This window comes from Dichotomopilus funicola, assembly GCF_033296635.1.
Source record: "Dichotomopilus funicola strain CBS 141.50 unplaced genomic scaffold C8A04scaffold_29, whole genome shotgun sequence".
Classification (NCBI taxonomy): domain Eukaryota; kingdom Fungi; phylum Ascomycota; class Sordariomycetes; order Sordariales; family Chaetomiaceae; genus Dichotomopilus; species Dichotomopilus funicola.
Window position 1 is genome coordinate 305,243 of NW_026944050.1, and position 20,775 is coordinate 326,017.

A 20,775-nucleotide genomic window follows, 5' to 3' on the forward strand; every position below is an offset into this window, starting at 1 on the left:
AAACTCATCTCTCAAGGTAGGTTGTTTCTGTGCGGGTCGTATGAGAACTGCAGTTCGAAAGTCCTCTGCTGTGCGATCAAGCGGTGGCATATCCCACACATCGAAGGCTCCTAATATACCAACAACTGGAAACACCCAACCCGCCAGCGAACTATGAACCAATTGTTTTGCTTCGGCTTGAGCCCCAATTTTCTCAGGACTAAAATTCAGGCCTTATTAACCAGGAAGTATTTGAGACAGCGGAGTAACCACCATGAGCGGAATCAAGGCATGTCTTGATAGACCTTTCGCCTACTCAGGGTTATAACTCCAAACCTCAACATTCCGGGCCTGATATAAGGTGTCTGTTTAAAGAAGTTTATCAGCACGAATTCCTTGTCCCCATCCCGATGCTTGACTTACCAGAGTCTGGTCCTGGCGACCCAGAGGAACCTTCCATCTGAAGGTTGATGATCCTTCGATCGTCAGTCAACAATATTTCCAGCTCTCACACTTCCCCAAGCCCGAGCAGAATCCAAACTTACAGATACATCGGCTTCCCCACGAACCCCTTCCCAAACTGCGTATCCACCACCTGCCCATCCATCGAAAACTTCACACTCACATCCACCCCATTCTCATCCCGCACCTCACACAATATACTATGCCACGCGTCCGGACTCGGATACTCCACATCCACCGCGCGCACCTCCGACGACGTATTGAACGTATTAAACGAAATCTTCCCACTCCCCTTCCACTCTGCCATATCCACCTCCGGCGGCCACCCCTCCACAGCCGTCAACCAAAACGCCGGCCACGTCCCTCTGGCCACCGGCGCGCGGAACTCCCCGGAGAAGTCATACCCGCCGCCGGCAGCAACATTGAAGTGCTCCTTGGCGTGCACCGCGCCGGATAAGTAGCGGATCTCGATCTGTTGTCCGCCGTGGCTGGCGGGCGGTTCGTTGTCGGCGCGGGACGCGGTGAGGGTGAGCACGCCGTCGGTGGAGAGGGTGGCCTGGGATTGGGCCATGCGGGCCGCGCCGTTGTGGTCGCTGCCCCAGGGGTAGAGGTAGTTCCAGTCGGTGTCGAAGTCGGATTGGGAGGCGAAGGAGGTGTTGGGGATCATGATGTGCTTGGCGAGGGTGAGGGGAGTGCTGGATAGCAGCAGGGCCGTGAGGGGGGGAATGAGGGGTTTCATTGTGGTTGGATTGCTGTCGCTGTGTCACTATACAATACGGGAGTGAAGGGATTCCGAGAGTTGTGAAAGTGGAGGAGAGACGTAGGAAGGCCTCAGAGCGGACGCCTTCATATTAAACAAGAGAGCCCGGACAATGAGCTCGTCGGTCGTGATCCTCCAAAAGACACAACCGGTCCCGGGTTGATGCCCCCGAGATGTGCGCCGATCCTCGACGACTGAGGGGAAACGTGGTATTTTTTCCGTTCCAATTAATCTATCTGGGAACAACCCATGATCGGGGGTAAACTCAAGCACCGGGAATCAACCCTTCGTAGTGGTCGCAGATCAAATAATTATCAGTAAGAATTCTACGATGTATGATGCGATAGACTGTTGGCGCTCAGATAGTGTGGCCAATGTATTAATGTCCAGGGCATTTCGGCAAACATATTCACATTCTCAAGCAAGGGGCTTTATTTATGATGGGCTCGGTGTTAGTCCACAAGGGGATAGAATATTCCTAGCACCGACACTACTATGTCGGACGTTGAAGTTACCGTGCTCGGATACCGAAATTTCACCGTGGTAAAGGTACTGCAGAAATCAAATTTGATCTTGCCTCCGTCGTTAGCTAGCACAGACCGAAAACAGTTCCCGAAGTCCTCTTTCGCTGTGCGATGTCTTGCGGCCTTTTGAGTCTCGGATGTTGGTTAAAACCGCATTCTACCCTTTACGGGCAACATTTCCTTGTTGCGCTTATTTGGCTCATGGCCTAGGTCCATCCTTGAATAATGACCCAGGGGATGCCACTTCCCGACGCTGCCGGAGCTCTATCTCTAGTGATCCCCAATCGCCGGCCCCAGCGGGTCTTTCCGCTAAATCCCGGGGTTCGATACCCGGGCTTGGCACCCGCGCCGTCAAGCCACTCCCGGCCGGCTAGCGGGCGGGTAAGAATTTAGAATTGTTTTGACGTTAAAGAAGATCTCAAAGTCTAACTACCTTAGTTGAAGTGATCCATTACAATATGAATTTTTTACTGCAATCTAGACTTGCTACGCACAATTCACTCACTTTCTGACGAGCTCCGTTCCGAGCGCCCCCCTGTTTATACATGCCGTGTACCCAAAAACCCACTCCGGGATGCATTCCGCATTCCACAAACTGTTAACCGACGGCAAGCGCTCTCCGGCGTGGCCCCTCCGGGACCCTCCCCCACGTTCGGTCTTCGGTCTTCGCTCTTATACTGTCCGGTAGCCTCCGACTGCAATGGATCGCTCCTAGTGTGAAGTCAATATTTATATCCCACGATCTCCGCTTGATCGATGAAGCTTTTACCACTCCATCGCATCAGACACCCAGCACCCTCCTCCTCCTCACTTACCCACACTACCATAACCACCACCCGCGGCCTGCATCACAGCACTCCATCCACCTCCAAAATGACCGCCGAGAAAAAGCCCGGCGCCATCTGCGCAAAGCCCCTCCAGCTCCAACCCACGGTCCACCCCGACTTCAAAACCCTCGAAGCCTCCCGTCCACCCTGGGACGCCTCCCACAAACTGGAATTCGTCCAAACCGCCGAGCCCACCTGGCAATTCGGCTCCGGCCCCAACCCCACCGCCGACCTCAAACTCCTCTCCCAATCCCACATCCCCATCGACCCCTACGCCCCCGGCCGCCCCCTCAACTCCAACTACAAACTCCTCATCTCCGCCATCGTCCCTCGTCCCATCGCCTTACTCTCCACCCGTTCCCCAGACGGCACCACCACCAACCTAGCCCCCTTCAGCTACTTCGGCCTGATCAGCCACGAACCGCCCCTCTTCGCCATCGGCTTCGTCGGCTCCCTCCCCACAACCGAAGGCACCGCCATAAAGCGGGACTCCCTCCGCAACCTGCACGAAACCAACGAATGCGTAATCAACCTGGTCTCCGAAGACTTCCCCGAAGCAGCCAACAGCACGAGCATCCACGCGCCCTACGGGATGAGCGAGTGGGACGTGAGCGGTTTAACGCCGGTGTATGATTGTGAGACGGTGGGGTGTGCACGTGTGAGGGAGGCGGTGTTTGCGATTGAGGGGAAAGTGGAGAGTTTGAAGGAGTTTGAGAGTCGGTCGACGCCGGGGAAGGTGACGTCTACGATGGCGGTGATTGAGGGGACGCGGTTTTGGGCGAGGGAGGATTCGATTAATGAGGAGAGGAATTTGTTGGATCCTAAGGTGAGTTTGGTCCCTTACATGCCCGAATATGTCTTCTCCCCCTTCCCCCCCTTTTCCCATTTCCCCTCCCGGTTTTCTTTCCCTTATTTTATTGTATTTTCATCTTTATACCCCGATAGCGACCAAACCCCTGACTAACCCCCAAAACAGGTCCTCCGCCCCGTCTCACGACTAGGAGGGATCACCTACGGGAGAACTTTAGAAACCTTTGAGCTGTTACGGCCAGACTTTGAGAAGGACTTGGGCGGGGTAGAGGGCGCAAAGAAGCTGGAACCTAAGCATGCTCCAAACTAAATAGAGAAGGGGATTGGGTTGGGTTGGTTTCCTTACACATAGAGTCGGACGAAAGAAGGATAGACTGAGACACAATAGAGGCGGGTTATTAGGGTTTTACTGTGTATTACGGTTGTGAGAACTGGGACAGAACCACATGGGATCATTTCGTCGATGGCATTTCTCATACATTATCTAAGTTTTAGTGGCCCGAATTGATACAATGCATGCTGACTGTGGCATCAATTCCCTTCAAACTCCGCCTGCTTGCGTGCTTGCCCTGCTTTAGTTCATAACAACGCCTGTCGTATCCCATATCTTGGCTAAAACGCCCCGCCTAGCCCCAAGTAGTGTGCAATAGATATACATATATACGCATGTTCGTACACACAAAACGACACACAACCCCTGAAAAAAAGGGTCTAAAACAAAAACTCCGCACCTTTTTTACTCAGTACATACTCCACGCCCAAACGCCCCTGCTCTTCGTGTGTGAGCAGCTCGGCTAAAATGACATCTCCTGCGGGCGGGTCGTCGGTCATGCGCTCTTTAACGTGGATGATGATCACGCGTAGCCCGGCAAGGACATTGTCCAGGATGGGGTTATTCCCTTTGCTGTCGTCAGAAGTCCCTTCATGTTCCTCACATACACCATCTCTTTCCTTCTCGTCATCTCGTTCGCCGCCATCCCCGTCTTCTCCCAACTGGGCCACCGTATTCCGTAGCGGATGCACAGGTACACTAGTCTGTCTTTGCTCCTGAGCCGACGGTGCCTGGGGAGGGTGGTCCGAGTCCGGCGCCGAGCTCGTTGTCGGGTTGATAAGTGGCGGCGGATGCTGGCTCCGGGGGGAAACCGGGGCATCCACCCCCCCGCTGACGCTATCGGTGAGGTCGGTATGAGTGGGTGGAGCGAGGGTGGCCGGCTGTGGCGTATTTTTGCGTTTGGCCCGGGATCCTTCGTCGGAGATGCGTTTGCGTTTTTTGTCGATGGCTGGGAGGAACACGGGTCCGGCGCGTGCGTTACGCAGGGTATGGTGATGGATTTGGCTTTGGTTATGCGGGTGAGACGCAGAGGGGTGTGACATAGATACCGGTGCGGACACCGTGACGGCGGGTGTGTCCCTCTCCTGGCGGGCGGCCACAACCGCCCTCGCGAGGGCCGTCATCTCCTCGGCGATGTACCGCGGCGTGAGATGCCCAAACAGTAGATCCACAGACCGCGAGTCGTCGTAGCTACACTCGATAAAAATCGCCGCGAGATGACCTGTGACAATCTTGAGCGCGGCCTGTTCCCACACCTCCGCGTTGCGCGGTGACAGGCTAATACTATCTGGTTCAACATCACCAAACATGAGGATCTCCCGGCCCGAGGCGGTATCCCGCACAAAATACACCGAGCTGTCATACACACAGACCGACTCGTCCACAATCGCCGATGCGCCAACCGAGTACGCACTCCCACGTCGGCTCGTTGCTGCGGGCGAGGCATGGAAACGTTCGTGTGGGTGTAAGATGTTGGCAGGTAGCGAGGGATGTGTCGGGAAGACGCGAGATGACGGGGACGGCGTGGGCTGGAATGGGCCGACGCCACCGCCTTGGCCTGTGGGAGCGACATCGATGCTGTTATGGCGGGTGCTGCTGCTGCCGCGGTGGTTGTGTCGCTCGATGCAGTGCCCATGGCTGACGCTCCAGACCTTGACGGCCAAGCCGTTGCATATCTCAAGATAGCCCTGCGTTTCACCTTCACCAAAGGCTGGCGACCCGCCCTCAACCAACCGCATGTAGGTCACGAGCCCAGCACCATTATTTTCGTCGCTCAGATTGGGCCATATGATATTGTTGAACACGTGGGTCTTAAGAGCGGCGATGGTGCTGGGGAGTCCGGCAACGCGCTTGGGGCGGGCGCCAGGTAGGCCGGCGGTGTTGATAACGAAACCGGCAATATGGTCGAGATGAGGGTGGGTGATGAGGTACGTTTCGATCAGATTTTTATGTATTTGCGCCGCGTTTGCTTCGGCAGAGGTGCACTGGACCTCAAGACCGGCAAACGGGCCCGTGGTGAGCGTATGGGGAAGTGACGGGCCATCAGGCTGGCCGAGGTTGGCTGGTTGTGTCTCATCTAGGATGGCCTTGATGGCGCTGAGATGGACACCTGCGTCAACGGCCACAACCGAGCCCTGAGCCCAGTCTGATGCGAGGGAGCGCACAAGAAAGGCAGTTACGTTATTTTCTAATGGCCCCCCACCGGAGCCCTGGGAAATATTAGCGATTGCTTCAACGCTGTGTCAAGACGATGAACAGGTTGCGCATCTGGCAAATGCTCGGTGGCCGCTCAAGATGGCTTCTCATCTAAATGAATAACAAAACAAACAAGCCCCCTTTGCAGCCCCATCAGCCCAGCGCCACGACTAGGGTGAGACAAAGACGCAGCCAAAACGAGAGACAAACGAGCTGAATCGGATGAAAACAGCAGTTTCCCACGTGGCCCAGGCCGGGTGTTTCAAACTTTAAACTTTAAAGTTTAAACAGAACACGAAGGAAAAAGAAAGAAGGAAGACAGCGCCGAAGTATCCGTGCGTTTGCACCGTCCATGCTGGGTCCCGATTTCAGGCCCGGCCCGAAGCTTGGGGGCCTGGACGTCCCGGTCCGGGTCCCACCGCCCGGCCATGCGGCGAAGCTGACGCATTTGGCAGAAGTGTCTCGGAACGGACCATTGAGAAGAAGCCATTCGGCCTTCGTTCGAGGACATTCAAACTCGGCACCTCAAGTCTTTGAATAAACAAAGAACGAGACGCGCTGCCGCAGACATTCAAGGTATAGGGGAGAAAACGACAAAGGGAGACAACAAAAAGAAAAAGAAAACCAAAAAAAAAAAAAACCCACTCACCAAGACAATGACCTGCAGCGCGGGCGGTACCGCCGATGTGGACGCAGATGCAGACCCAGAAGCTGAGGTGGGCCCAGATGCGGGTTGCGTCCAAGCAGCAGGAGCGCGAACCGCCTTCTCAGGCGTCTGCCCTGTTGCAGCGGCGGTCGTTTGGCTTGCGCCCGCGAGCGATGCCCGGGTAGACTTTTTCCCCATCACAAGTTGCCCTTCTTTCCTTTCACACTCATTGAGTATTGAGAACAGATAATGCTTGGCGGTTTAGCGCTTGGGTGTTCCGCGCGTGCCGTATCGAAAGCGATGTGAGATCGGGGTTAGCCTGGGCGAGACCTCGTCCCAAGGGATGAGTGAGTGAGGTTTGATTGAATCTTGATGGCGATGATAGTGAGGATGATGCGCTTGCCAGGCTTCTCTTCTCGCTCGCTCTGTTGCGTATTGAAATCGGGAATTGGCTTTGCCGTTCTTGTGTAACGAGGCGTTGAGGATGGCGTCAGATGTATTCAGATTCCCTCGTCAATAGAGACAAAGATCGGGAAATGCGACAACAGGTCGAGGCCCGTCAGCTCTTGGTGTGGGTGGTTTTAGTGGCTTGGGGCGCGTGCTTGGGATCCGCTGCGGTTTGTGGTGAGCGAGATGCAAGGGACCCTGCAGGCTGCAGCGTACAGGGAGCTGCGTGGGTGTCGGGTCCCAGGTCTTGGGTTTGCCAACCTCGGCCAGGTGGTGCGTGACGGGATGAATTTATTCTGTCGGGGGGTTTTTATCTGGAATATTCTTCCGCCTTCCCCAGAATCTGATAATTTGGGATCCCCGAAACGGCGCAAACGTTTCGTAGAGTCGATCTTGCCGGAGGAAAAATAGATTGCCGTGGAAAAAGAAGTCTGCGCCTCGATGGGGTGTGTGCAGTTGCCGGGTGTTTTATGTGTGACAATCAAGAGCCGCGGCCCTGGGGACAATGGGATAAGTTAAGTCGCAGCAGCAGTCGCATTCCAGCAAGGTCAAAGCGCAAGGGCTGTCCTTCCAGCCCGGGTGGTGCGCTCCCCATCATGTCGGCTCCTGCCATCCGTACCTTGAGCTGAAATGCTTTCCGTGTTGGGGCCGAAGACTGGTTGATTTGCGGTTGCCTTGCAGATGCACACGTGCGGCCCGGGGACAGAAAATCGGAACGCAGCAATCGCCTTTTTGATTTCTTGCGCGGTGCATCTCACATCTCCATCGGCCGCATCAAAATTGGACCCTTGGATTGGAGCTCAGGGCAAGGTTTTCAACAGACTGGGAAGATCCAGCTTGTCAGTTGAGCTGGCAAGCTTAGATGCATCCAAGGTATCCTGGTCCACTCGGGCAGGTCGTCTAGCGGGTAAGAAAGCCTTTCCGGCGCTCCCGTCCCCACAGTACGGATCCGTTCACGGCGAGTCCGTTGCAGCGCCGCCCGATAAACTATTCGGCCGACAACTGCGGAACGATCGTTCAAACTACGGATACTCAGCAGCGATCGAAACAGCCGGAACCCGTCGATAACGTGATGTCCCCGGCCATACTTTGTGCTTGATGAGTCATGGTCACCGACGACAATACTCGCACACAGTAGGGCGTTCTCACTACCTACCTTCGTCAAAGGCCCCACTCTCGGACTTGCCGGTGGGTATCCCGGGGCCATCGGCGCCGAGTAAGCCGGGATGGCCAGTTGCCTTCATCGGCGTGCTCGGGAGGGCTAAGCTCTGGCTGCCTCTCCCTACTGTGCTACTTTTCACCTTGAAAAGGCGGGAAAAAAAGACATTGACGGTGAACACGCACCGGAAAACCGATGAAGTGGAAAAAGGGCCAACGGACTTGTCCGAGCTGCATGTATTACGTTCACCACCACGTGCCACTTAATAATGTTGTCGTCTACCGTCAGGGGCGTTGTGAGATGTGGTCTTACAGTGATGGGGTTGGTGGAGCGCCCGATTCGCTGGGAACAGCAACAAGTGCTGCGGTTAGGCTTGTGTGTGGTTCGGTGAACGGTATATCGCTATATCTCCGACTATGTTACGGCTGTGGATGTGTTAGGCATCAAAGTACAAGACATCAACGAGATGGGTTTGTGTTACCGGACTGAGAATCGCTCGATGCAAGGGCGGTTACCGCGGCCGGCCCCGCCCGTTGATGACTTGTATGTTCCAAGCACGAAGAATGGTGACAACTTTAGACGAACCAAATTCCCGAGTGTAAGACGGGACAAAAGCCGGTCCGGATGGTGGCCCTGATTCTCCAGCTATTTGTTAGAAAGGGGGGGTAGTTCAGGCGAAGATGGTGGGTATAAGGCTTCACTAACACCTCCAACATAGTAGATTTAACCACCTCTGCCCCCTCTCAGCCTCCAACGCCCATGTCCTAGCGTGTCAGAGGTCTCTTACAAAATGAGGTTCACATTAAGGTCACCGTTCTCAGGAAATACAAAGGTGAATATGTCCGAGTCTATGATGATAAATACACCCCGGGAATATAATCGCCTGAGAGACTCCGTCAACGTGCTAGACGTACTATAAAACTTACCAAACCTTGTATATAATCATAGCTCTGCGTTTTTCCGCCCGAACCCTTTACTATCATGCAAATAATATTTCCGGTTGAATAACGATCTCAAGCACCTTACCTTGTAACTAATGACTTATCTTTCTACTCCGCCCAGCAGGATGCTGGGCCCCTATACCACCAAGCAAAAGACATCGGCACTTACCTGGCTCCCTGGGTAGTCTTGACGGCCGATTAAACCTGCAGAAACGGCCGTCCGAGAAAATTAGCTGTAGCAGCGCAGTGCCCGAATCGGAAACAGACTCGGGCTGTTCCTTGGACCGTACCGTGGCCCCATGCTTGTTGGCATTACGACGGGTCCTACCATTTGAATCCATTACCATAACCATAGCCATCACTATTATTCATTATCAAATTCGTCGTCAGGGGGGCAAGAGGGATCATCCTCGGCGAGGGGGTTCATGGGGTAAGGTTTCACAATGATGGTAGAACCTCTCCTAGAACTGTTATTCCCACCGGCTGGTGACGGAAACACTCCAGTTGGTCCAGACTGGTGGAAGCCTTGCGCCGTGGCTGGGGCCGGAAGCAGGCGGCGGGTTCGCGCACTCCGCCTAGGGTTAAGACGGGGACGCTCTGGACGTGTTATGGTACCTGTTTGTGCCTCGCCTGAGAGTATTCCGGCGCCATTGCCGTTTCACCTGGGACGCTTGGGAGTCCGTTCTTGGTCTTCATCTTCCTCTTTCTCGCCTCCGTCTACGTTAGATGGCCGCGGCCGCTTGTTTTGCATCCCTCGACCCTGTTGTGTCTCTAGTTGAGATTGTTGTTGCTCTTGTTGATATTCGCCTAAAATTTGCCTTTCGAGTTCTTGGCGTTCCTGTGTATGTCGCTGTTCGAGTTCCTGGGTTTCTCGTTCATGTCTCAGTCGCAGTGGTTCCATCCGTCGCCTCAGCAGGATGCGGAAGCGTTCGTCCCCTGGCATCAGATCGGGAGACCCCTCCTGACTTGCGCTTCCACTTCCGTTTCCGTTGCTGCTAGGGGCTGGAGTGCCCTGGGTGCTGGGCGTACGATGATTGTTGCCATCTCTTTTTTCTCTCCTGAGCTTCATCTGTTTCCTCAGGCTGCCTCTGTGATCGCTAATGGTCACCCCACCGCGCTCGTCCCGCACTTTCTTCCTGATCTTAGGCTGCTTAGAGAGGTGGTGATCGGTCAGTTTGCAACCGAGGCGGTTCTCATGTTCATTACCCGGTCGGTTGAGTGGAGGTTCTAGCCCGGTGTACGCGATGACCCCTGCGTTCCTGGCCTCAAGCTGTTGGGCGCGGTCCCGCTGGCCGGCCACCCACTCATCGTACATGTCTATCATGGACTCGTAGTTACGGGTGAGCGATGCTGGGTTGCTGTCTTGGAGGTAAAACTCTCGAGTGTCTGGCCGGATGCGGATACGCAGGCGGTCAGCGCCGAAGTGGATGAGGTAACCCAGGTCAAAGATCTCCTCGAAGCAGTCCAAATGTATGTACCCGGCGTTGTGATAAGGATTGAGTCTCTCGCCGGTGTAGTGAGAAAACTCATCGAACGCTATGCGGAAGTACCCCTGAGCTATGGTGTTTTTCTTCGCAGGGCAGCCGTCGTAGCGGCACCTGGTTGATTTCTGCGAACTTAGGTACCAATCATTGACCTTGGTCGGCGTGTTTTGAATCCAGAGGGTCGGGCGCCGGTGGGGGTTGGGATGCCCTTCGCCGCGAAGGAAAGTGGCCAGTTGCTCCCTAGTGAATGTCAGGTTAGGGTCCAATTCGGTTGTGCGTTCTTTATATTGGAACGTCTCCCCTCGTTTCCTAACCCTGTTGACTCGTCGTATGACCATTTCGCCCCAACTGGGTAGCCAGTCCGATTCAGGCCGCTGATAGAAGTCGATGAAGTCTTGATCCTCGTTTTCCCTCCTACTCCCCACTTCTTCCATTTTCTCGTTAGGTATAGGGGGGAGTTCTGGGATCATCAGCTTCTCGGCGCTAGGTGTAGGATCTTGGGGGGGCTGTATTCCGTTCGGCCCGATACCTTGGAGCCAGTCGTGAGGTCTCCCGGATTGGGGTTGGGGGTTTACGTCACCGGGTATCCGTGGAGGCTGTTGCGGCCCTGGTGGTGGAATTACGTTAGGGGGAGGTACTCCTGATATCTCGGAATCATCGGGTTGTGGAGGGTATAGGTTGTATTCATTCTCAATCACTGACCCGGACGTGGCGGTTCCAGCCTGGTTGGGATCCCAATTGAATAGCAACTGAGGATCGATGGTTTCAGGGTTATCCATAACGTTTGGGAAAAGATTGATGGCTCCAGTGTTCACGATCTGGGGGCCGTTGCCGCCGTCGTAGTCTATCCATTCGTCGAGGTTGTCAATGTCCATCTCGTCTAGTCCTGGCAGATGGTTTTCTGGATTCAGTTCCAGGTAATTTTGCACCACCCCGAGACCGTAGTCTTCCATGGTGGGCTCCAAGACGCTCTGCGGCCACCATGGGATATCTTCCCCTTGGGACATGGGTTACGGTATTGTAACCAAAAAAAAAAAGGCAGAGAAATAAACAAGAGGAACGATCTCAGTCAGAATTTGACGTTCGAGCTTGCCAGTAGAGGAGATCGCAATAAAAGTCTTGTGAACAAGGTCGCGGTTTTAATCGGCCACGTAAAAGCCGTTCGAAAACGGTTATATTGGGAATGACTTGATGATGCCTAGGTCTGCTGCGAGCCAAAGTGTTTCTCGGATGAGGAGTGCTTATATACATCTTATTCTCCCCTCGAAATATTGAACAAAGGAAGGACAAACACCACTCTTGCACCGAAGTATTCGAGGACAACAATGTCGAGCAGCACAAGGACATTGTAACGAGAACAAGGGGGATTGGGTTGCTGTGCTTGGCCATTGTCACAACATGGGAATCGGGTGTCGAAAATAGTCGACTCGATGAGGTGAGAGAATCTTTTTCATTCGAGGTCAAGAATATGCTTAATATGTAACAAAGAAGATTTGGAACCGCCGTCAGGGTCGGGGATTGGTGCGAGGGCCACAGCTAGAAGAAACCTGGAAATAGTCAGCACACGACCGAATGGTGTTGCGGTTGTTTAGTGCGGCGAGGTTAGAGGTGCAAGATCAGTAGAGCTCAAGCTTTTTCTCAACACAGAGGTTCAGAACAGGTCTGTGAAATGCGTCTATTTCATCATACAAGTTGCAAAAAGTTGTGGGAAGGAGACAATTGCAGGACATTGGTGGCATACCTAAGAGAAAGATACCGGGCGGCGCATCGCGCTTGTTTCCATCTCACCTAGCTACACTAGATCCCCTCCGCCGTCGAAGAATGGCCACACAATAGGTAGAACAAAGGCATTGTGTGGTACTCGCCTAAAATAAAGATAACAATGGCGCGAGACCACTGTCAAACTTTGAACAGACTTTGAATCATTGTGGTCGAAAGAGAGTTGGGAGGATGGGTGGTGGGAAGTTGATGGGGGACGTTCGGGGTTTTATCGGGAAATTTTTTGTGTGACAGGGCCTCTCGGTTGTGGGGTGTGGGGTCTGTCCACGCTCACTCAACCCCAAGTTGACTTAGAGCCTCAGTTAACATACTATGTACTATGTAGGAGGTCCAGGAACTGCACTGTACCGAATACCTGATTGAACACTACTTGACCTATAAGTCAGTTTGATGGGGCCCGGGAAGTACAGTATGAAGACGGGGACTTCACCTGGATCTTGCGACAGCAAACAAGTCGTTGGCTAATAGTGAACTCATTGAGCTTTTCCATAGAATATACTTCGTACAAAGTATGGGAATGCGGCTAACGCAAGCGGCAAAGGGCCAGTGGTTAGATTGAGGTGGAGGAAGGGGGGGGGTGCAAACCATAAGTAACAAGAGCTTTGATCTCCTCGTGACGTCCAATGTTCGTGGGAAGTCTCACACCCTGCTGTGGTGCGATGGGCTCGAGTTGCTCGAGCTTGCGGCCCGCAGCTTCCAGCCAGGGGTGGGAGCGCTTCAGATCCGGAGCGGGCGACGATCATTGGTGCCCATTTTTACCCCGTCCCACCACGAGCCCACCCGCTCTCGTACCGAAGAGCGCCCCACTAAACCTGCCCGAACCCCCATCAAACGATATGCTGCTCCTGCGGGCCTGTGACTGACATTCGATTCTTTAAAGTCAACCACAATTCCACACCTGCAGCCAACGCTACGTCACGGGGCTAAGGCTGGCAACACGAAACAGCGGCGCCGCTCACCGATCTGAGACAGCTCAGAACTTCCATCATCCGTCCCAAACAACGACCTCGAGTGCCTGCCATCGGATCCGCGCATGGCCACCCGCCCACGATCAACCAGCTAGCTGGACCGCAGACGGGTTTCTGTCCGCCTTTCGTCTGCGCATCGCACACAGGTCGCTCCTTAGCTCCTACGAGTAGACTTACCGCGCCGTCGCGCGCGACACCGACAACGTCATGGCCTCCCTCAGTCCTGAGCTGCAGGGGAAGCTGGAGGACCTGGATAGAGAGTTAGAAGTACGTGCGCGTCACCTATGAGTCGCTCGCCTTGGGTTTTTTGTTGCGGGTGGCTTCTCGAGTCGGCCCTTTGCCTCCGTCTGTTCGATTGCGAGGAGCCCCTGTGTGGAATGTACGGGTCTCAAAGCGCGCGGTTTGCTAACACGCTACGGTTTTTGACAGGAGGGTGACATCACTCAAAAAGGGTGCGGCTCTTCTTCTTTTTCTTTCTTCTATTCTTTTGGCGATCCTCACCGCGTCTCGTGTTCTCCTTGGACTCTGGTCAAGGTCACACGGCTTCATTCACATTCGTTACTGGGAACAACTGGCTGACCACGCAACTTGGCTCGCTTGCAGGTACCAGAAACGGCGTACCCAGCTCATGTCACAGTTTGGGTTTGGTGACGTTTCCGAATTAAAGATGGGCGGCTTGCGAATCCACTCTCCCGACAATGAGGGCCCCCCAGAAGACCACCGTGCCGCTTCGCTGGCTGCCCTAAACGCTGCGCCGAGCGACTCCCCCGGCCTCGAACCCGTTCGATCAGAAAACGAATACCAAGAGCAATCCTCGTACCCGAACATCGAATCACACCCCGCGTCTCTGCTCGCCCCCGGTGGGCCGATGGCGGAACAGCGCCCGACAATACGCCAGCATGACTCGCTTTTCTTATCCGCGCCCCAAAATGATCCCTCTACAAGATCTGGCACCATGGTATCGGGAGACTATGCTTTCAACCCCGAGCATCAAATTGGGTACGCGGACCAGGCTGGATCAAACCCCTATGATAGCAGGACAGGGACGTTGTTGGACTCGCAGGCCTATTTTTCGGACTTTGCTGGCCAGTCATACGATCCCTCGGGCCCAGGCGGAGGAGAGTACGGGGTGGTCCATAGATACTCCTCTAGCGATGCGTTCTCGCCCACGGCAGCTATGGCGCCCCCCATGCTCACGACAAATGAGCTTCCCCCAACAGATGCTCTTCAGTTCCAAATGCCCCTCGAACCCCGCGAAGTGCCGTTCGCCATCCACGACCCCCACGATGACACTATTCCCATGTCAAACTTTGACAACATCGCCGCGGTACTCAGGCACCGCGGTCGTGCTCTAAGTAAGAGGCCCGCGTACTGGGTGTTGGACAGCAAGGGGAAGGAAATCGCGTCGATTACGTGGGACAAATTAGCCATGAGGGCCGAAAAGGTGGCGCAGGTCATTCGCGACAAGAGCTCACTGTACCGGGGAGACCGTGTTGCGCTTATTTACCGCGATTCCGAAATCATCGATTTCGCCATCGCATTGCTGGGCTGCTTCATCGCCGGGGTGGTCGCAGTACCCATCAACGAGTTGCAGGACTATCAGAAGCTCAATCTTATCCTGACGTCGACTCAGGCGCATCTTGCGTTGACCACGGACAACAACCTCAAGGCCTTCCAGCGCGATATCACCGCCCAGAAACTCAACTGGCCCAAGGGTGTTGAGTGGTGGAAGACAAACGAGTTTGGAAGTTATCATCCTAAGCGGAAGGATGACGTCCCTCCTTTGTCCGTCCCAGACTTGGCCTACATCGAGTTCTCACGGGCGCCGACCGGCGATCTCAGGGGTGTCGTCTTGAGCCACCGTACCATCATGCATCAGATGGCCTGCTTGAGCGCCATTGTCTCCACTGCACCAGGGAACGGGCCGGCCGACACGTTTAGCAGGGATCTGCGTGACAAGAATGGCCGTTTGATGGCGGGCGGTGCCAGCTATGAGACACTGCTCTCCTACCTGGATGCCCGTCAAGGAATCGGCATGATTCTTGGCGTTCTTCTTGCCGTGTATGGGGGCCATACCACCGTTTGGTTGGAGAACAAGGCAGTTGAGGTCCCTGGTCTTTACGCTCACCTGATCACGAAATACAAACCTACGGTGATGGTTGCCGATTATCCCGGCTTGAAACGGGCTGCCTACAACTACCAGGCCGACCCGATGGCAACCAGGAATTTCAAGAAGGGCTTGGACCCTAATTTTCAATCTGTCAAGCTTTGCCTGGTCGACACCCTCACTGTTGACAGCGAGTTCAATGAGCTTCTTGCCGACCGTTGGTTCCGCCCACTCCGCAACACTCGATCGCGGGAGATCATTGCGCCCATGCTGTGCTTGCCTGAGCACGGCGGTATGCTGGTCAGCGTTCGAGACTGGTTGGGCGGGGAAGAGAGGATGGGCTGCCCCCTGAAGCTGGACCTAGGCTCCGATGAGAATTCCGAAGACGAGAAGGAGAAAGAGGAGCAGAAAGCCACCCCTTCTAACGGCTTCTCGACGCTTCTTGGGCAGGCCCCCACCACTACCAAGGAGGAACGAGCCAAAACGGAGCTGGGTGAAGTTCTTCTGGACAGGGAAGCCCTCAAAACGAACGAAGTGTTAGTTGTGGCTATCGGCGATGAAGTGAACAAGCGAGCATTGAGTGAACCTGGGACGATTCGGATCGGCGCATTTGGATATCCGATTCCCGACGCCACGCTGGCCATCGTCGACCCCGAAACCGGCCTGCTTGCTTCGCCCAATACAGTGGGTGAGATTTGGGTCGATTCCCCTTCCCTATCGGGTGGGTTCTGGGCGCTTCCGAAGCACACGGAACAGATCTTCCATGCCCGGCCATACAAGTTCGAGCCCGGCGACCCAACTCCTACGGCAGTGGAGCCTGAGTTTCTGAGGACCGGTCTGTTGGGCACCATCATCGAGGGCAAGATATTCATCCTTGGTCTGTATGAAGACCGCATTCGGCAGAAGGTGGAATGGGTTGAGGACGGCGGTCTCGAGAGTGCGGAGCACCGATACTTCTTCGTGCAGCACATTGTGGTCAGCATAATGAAGAATGTGCCAAAGATATTCGATTGTTCGGCTTTCGACGTCTTTGTCAATGAGGAGCATCTCCCTGTTGTCGTCCTCGAGTCTCAGTCGGCGTCCACGGCCCCAACTACCAACGGTGGGCCACCGCGGCAGCTGGACACGGCGTTACTCGACTCGCTCGCCGAGAGGTGCATGGAGGTGCTTTTGCAGGAGCACAATCTCCGCGTCTACTGCGTCATGATCACGGCTCCTAACGCTCTACCGCGAGTGCTTAAGAACGGGCGTCGTGAGATTGGCAACATGTTGTGTAGGAGAGAATTTGACCAGGGGAACCTCGCCTGCGTCCACGTCAAATTCGCTGTTGAGCACGCGGTGCTCAATCTGCCTGTGGGTATCGACCCGGTGGGCGGTATCTGGTCAGCCATAGCTACCATGTCTCGTGGGGAGCTTCTGGCACCGGCCGACAAGCAATATTCCGGTATTGACCGCAGAGAGGTAGTCATCGATGACAGGACATCAACACCGCTCAATAACTTCTCGAGCATCACTGACCTCATACAATGGCGTGTCGCCCGGCAACCCGAAGAACTGTCGTTCTGTACCATTGACGGCCGTGGAAAAGAAGGCAAGGGTGTGACATGGAAGAAGTTCGACATGAAGGTTGCCGCCGTTGCGGTTTATCTCAGGAACAAGGTCAAGCTCAAGGCGGGTGACCACGTTGTTCTCATGTACACCCACTCCGAGGACTTCATCTTTGCTGTGCATGCGTGCATCAACCTTGGTGTCGTGGTCATTCCACTGGCGCCAATGGACCAGAACCGTCTATCTGAGGATGTACCGGCCTTCTTACACCTGGTATCGGAATACCGAGTGAGGGCAGTACTGGTGAACCAGGATGTGGACCATCTGCTGAAGATGAAGCCAGTCGCGCAGCACGTCAAGCAGACTGCCCAGGTTCTGAAGGTCACGATCCCGAGCACGTACAACACCAGCAAGCCCCCGAAACAGAACAGCGGCTTGCGAGACCTCAACATCAAGATGGATCCAGCGTGGATCCAGCCCGGTTATCCGGTGATTATTTGGACTTACTGGACGCCCGACCAGCGGCGGCTTGCGGTCCAACTCGGCCACGACACAATCCTTGGCATGTGCAAGGTGCAAAAAGAAACCTGTCAAATGACCAGTTCTCGGCCGGTGCTTGGTTGTGTGAGGAGTACTACCGGCCTGGGATTCATCCATACATGCTTGATGGGTATCTACATCGGCACGCCGACTTACCTCCTTTCCCCCGTGGACTTTGCCCAGAACCCAGCCTCGCTGTTTTTGATCCTGTCGCGGTACAAGATCAAGGACACATACGCCACCCCCCAGATGTTGGACCACGCCATGAACATGATGCCCGGCAAGGGCTTCACCATGCACGAACTCAAAAACATGATGATTTCAGCCGACGCCCGGCCCCGGGTAGACGTCTTCCAAAAGGTGCGCATGCACTTTGCCGCGACGGGCCTCGACCGAACGGCCATCAACACAGTCTACTCGCACGTCCTGAACCCCATGATCGCCTCGCGCTCGTACATGTGCATTGAGCCCATCGAGCTCTGGCTAGATCCCAAAGCCTTGCGGCGTGGCTTGGTCTTTGTCACAGACCAGGAGCGCGACCCGAAGGCGCTGCTAATCCAGGATTCGGGCATGGTGCCTGTGTCGACGCAGATTGCGATCGTTAATCCAGAGAGCCGGGAGTTATGCACTGAGGGAGAATACGGCGAGATCTGGGTCGATTCCGAGGCTTGTGTTAAGGCGTTCTATGGCTCGAAGGATGCATTTGATGCTGAACGGTTCGATGGACGGACCATTGAGGACCCGAGTATCCGATATGTGCGCACTGGTGACCTGGGATTCCTCCACAGCGTGCGCCGGCCTATTGGGCCAGGCGGCGCATTGGTTGATATGCAGGTGCTATTTGTGCTCGGCAATATTGGCGAGACCTTTGAGATCAACGGGTTGAGCCATTTTCCCATGGATATTGAGACCTCGGTTGAGCGGTGCCACCGCAATATTGTTCCGAGCGGATGGTAAGTTATGGCGATGTTCTGGATCCGAAAAACTTCTTTTTAACCTCATCTCTAGTGCCATCTTCCAAGCCGGGGGCCTTATCGTGGTGTTAGTAGAGGTCGCCCGCAAAGCATATCTTGCCTCCATGGTCCCCGTCATCGTCAACTCCATCCTTAACGAGCATCAAATCGTCGTGGACATCGTCGCATTCGTCAACAAGGGCGACTTTCCGCGCAGCCGCCTCGGCGAGAAACAGCGCGGCAAGATCCTCGCCGGCTGGGTCAGCCGCAAGCTGCGGACCATGGCACAGTTCGGCATTCGGGACCACGACCGCGAGGCCCTGGGCCCCACAGGAGCAACCCTGGCCGACCAGGCCGCCGGACAAGCCATCGCCACCGCGGAGGACCAAAACCGCGCAAGTCTGGGCAGCTTCCGCAGCGCTAGCGGTGGGATCATTGGGCCCGGCCCCGGCGGCGCAGGAAGCTCGCTACGGAAGATGGAACCCGCACCGCAAATCATCGAACACCACGCGTTGGATCAGTACCCGCCGCAATACCAGCCACACCCAGAGGAGACCATGGACACCATGAACCTAGCTACCCCAACGGCTGCCCCGGGCGCGAACCCAAGCCCAGTAGAAATGCCGGCCGATTTGGACAACGAACAGACACCGACTAGGGCCCACGCGGCGCAAGCCCAACCTGACTTTGGCTTGCCTACTTTTGACGAGCAGCCCGGGTCGTCAGGGGCAACGGCAGGTGGGATTGGAATGGCCATATCATCTGCACAGGCACCACCACCACCACCATCGCAATCCCCGCCGCAGATCCGGTTGCCTGGTGTAGACGGGCGGGAATCGTTGGATGATTGGGATCTGAGGCCCGGGAGTAAGAGTAGTGCTGGGGCCGGTGCTGGTACGGGCGGTGCCGACGGGGATGTTGATGAGGATGACGCGTGGAAAGCGGATGCGTATATGTCGATGAATTTAGCTGGGACACTTGGGGGGAAGTGAGATGTTTGAGAAACGGTTGTGCAACTACGAGATGATGGGAGGGAGTGGTGATGTTAGCGCTTGTTTGGTTTTTTTTTTTTTTTTTTTGTGGGGGGAAAGGGGCAGGCGGGCTTGGGGTTTTCTGGTTTTAGGGTGGGACAGGTGTGATACCCATCCGTAACCACACAAATTAGGGTATTCATGTGCCTGGGGCAATTGGTTTATATTCTTGCTGGTTGTTGTCGTATGACGGGATGCGGACATTGAAGACATGTTTTTGCTTTTGTCCACTTAGATGATGAAGGTGGTTGGCGAAGGCTGCGGAAGACGCACCCTGCGGAATACCATGGCGGTGCGAGTAAGGATGGATTTGTCAAGATATGGCGGTGAGAAGTGTGTTGTGGGCAATTCGATGATGTTTAGGACACATGTGGGTATCAGAATAGAGAGATTTTTCTCGTCCCGTCTCCCGACAGAGCACAGCAAAACATTCAGAGCCGTCGGTTTTCCATGTTGCTACATTTGGTTCTTTCGTATCTCCGAAATGCTGAGACAGTCCCAGGAATATACACTACGATGGCATTTGCGTTGCTTGTGTTTGCGGTTTTCATGGCTTACTGAACTTTGCATAAAAACTGAGCCCCCAACTTGGTCATTCGTGACAAGGCGAGATGAAGTTTGACTGCCCCTGGAGAGGTTCAAGGCTAAATAGTGTAAATGACTCCACCTCGGAAGACGTGGAAGCTTGTTGCTTGATTGTTAGGGACGCGACGGACAGGATACACAGTGTTTGTTTGCTATACGCCAGAACAGGGTCGACTTGACGATGGTAGTAAATGGTAGGGGTGCTTGCTCATGGGCGGCAAGCTCCGTCATTTTCATGGCGAAGGATGATGAAGCGTTGGGAGGAAGCTCAGGAAAGCAAGCATGCAAGCAAGCAAAGGGATATGGGACAAGGGTTGTCGTGGCTTGGGATGGTTTTGGAGGTCGGTCGTCCGGAGCTTGTGTGGGGCGCTCCAGGCACATGGGATGGGCCACTGGGCTCATCGGATGAACAGGGCTGGCGGGAGTTGATCGGCAGGAACTGGGACGGAAGCTCGAGTCGCGCGGCTACCAAGCGGTGGAATTGAGCGCGTTGAACGACCACGATGTTTCTGCTGGAGAGAAAAGCAACAAGAAAAACGGAGGAAGAAAGGGGCAGTTAGCTGCGGACCAAGAAATCTTCATGGCGCCTTTACTGAAATCGAATTTCGCTTTACCCTTGCCCTTGCGCAGCGCGGATAACAGTGGTGGGCGTTGTATTCGTTGTCGTTGTCGGCCGTCCTTTGCGCAAGCGCGTTAAC

General features: G+C 54.8%; 5 protein-coding genes across 5 annotated transcripts; 2 read left to right on the forward strand and 3 right to left on the reverse strand.

The window, feature by feature from the left end:
* Positions 1–291: 291 nt before the first annotated feature.
* On the reverse strand, positions 292–1,180 carry C8A04DRAFT_28468 (concanavalin A-like lectin/glucanase domain-containing protein; the record flags this gene model as incomplete). Its single annotated transcript, XM_062780651.1, has 3 exons — positions 292–344; positions 403–455; positions 525–1,180. The coding sequence occupies 3 exons, from the start codon at positions 1,178–1,180 to the stop codon at positions 292–294; spliced, it is 762 nt and encodes a 253-aa protein (XP_062637268.1).
* A 1,418-nt stretch (positions 1,181–2,598) lies between these two features.
* C8A04DRAFT_12018 (uncharacterized protein) lies at positions 2,599–3,672 on the forward strand (the record flags this gene model as incomplete). Its single annotated transcript, XM_062777185.1, has 2 exons — positions 2,599–3,378; positions 3,529–3,672. The coding sequence occupies 2 exons, from the start codon at positions 2,599–2,601 to the stop codon at positions 3,670–3,672; spliced, it is 924 nt and encodes a 307-aa protein (XP_062637269.1).
* Positions 3,673–4,073: 401 nt separating this feature from the next.
* C8A04DRAFT_28470 (cAMP phosphodiesterases class-II-domain-containing protein) lies at positions 4,074–6,733 on the reverse strand (the record flags this gene model as incomplete). The annotated part of the gene is made up of 2 exons (XM_062780652.1): positions 4,074–5,903; positions 6,539–6,733. 2 exons carry the CDS (start codon positions 6,731–6,733, stop codon positions 4,074–4,076), a joined length of 2,025 nt encoding a protein of 674 aa, XP_062637270.1.
* Positions 6,734–9,740: 3,007 nt separating this feature from the next.
* C8A04DRAFT_28471 (uncharacterized protein) lies at positions 9,741–11,519 on the reverse strand (the record flags this gene model as incomplete). Its single annotated transcript, XM_062780653.1, has 1 exon — positions 9,741–11,519. One exon carries the CDS (start codon positions 11,517–11,519, stop codon positions 9,741–9,743), a length of 1,779 nt encoding a protein of 592 aa, XP_062637271.1.
* A 2,001-nt stretch (positions 11,520–13,520) lies between these two features.
* On the forward strand, positions 13,521–19,453 carry C8A04DRAFT_11987 (uncharacterized protein; the record flags this gene model as incomplete). Its single annotated transcript, XM_062777175.1, has 4 exons — positions 13,521–13,580; positions 13,743–13,765; positions 13,917–18,461; positions 18,517–19,453. 4 exons carry the CDS (start codon positions 13,521–13,523, stop codon positions 19,451–19,453), a joined length of 5,565 nt encoding a protein of 1,854 aa, XP_062637272.1.
* Between the last annotated feature and the right edge of the window lie 1,322 nt (positions 19,454–20,775).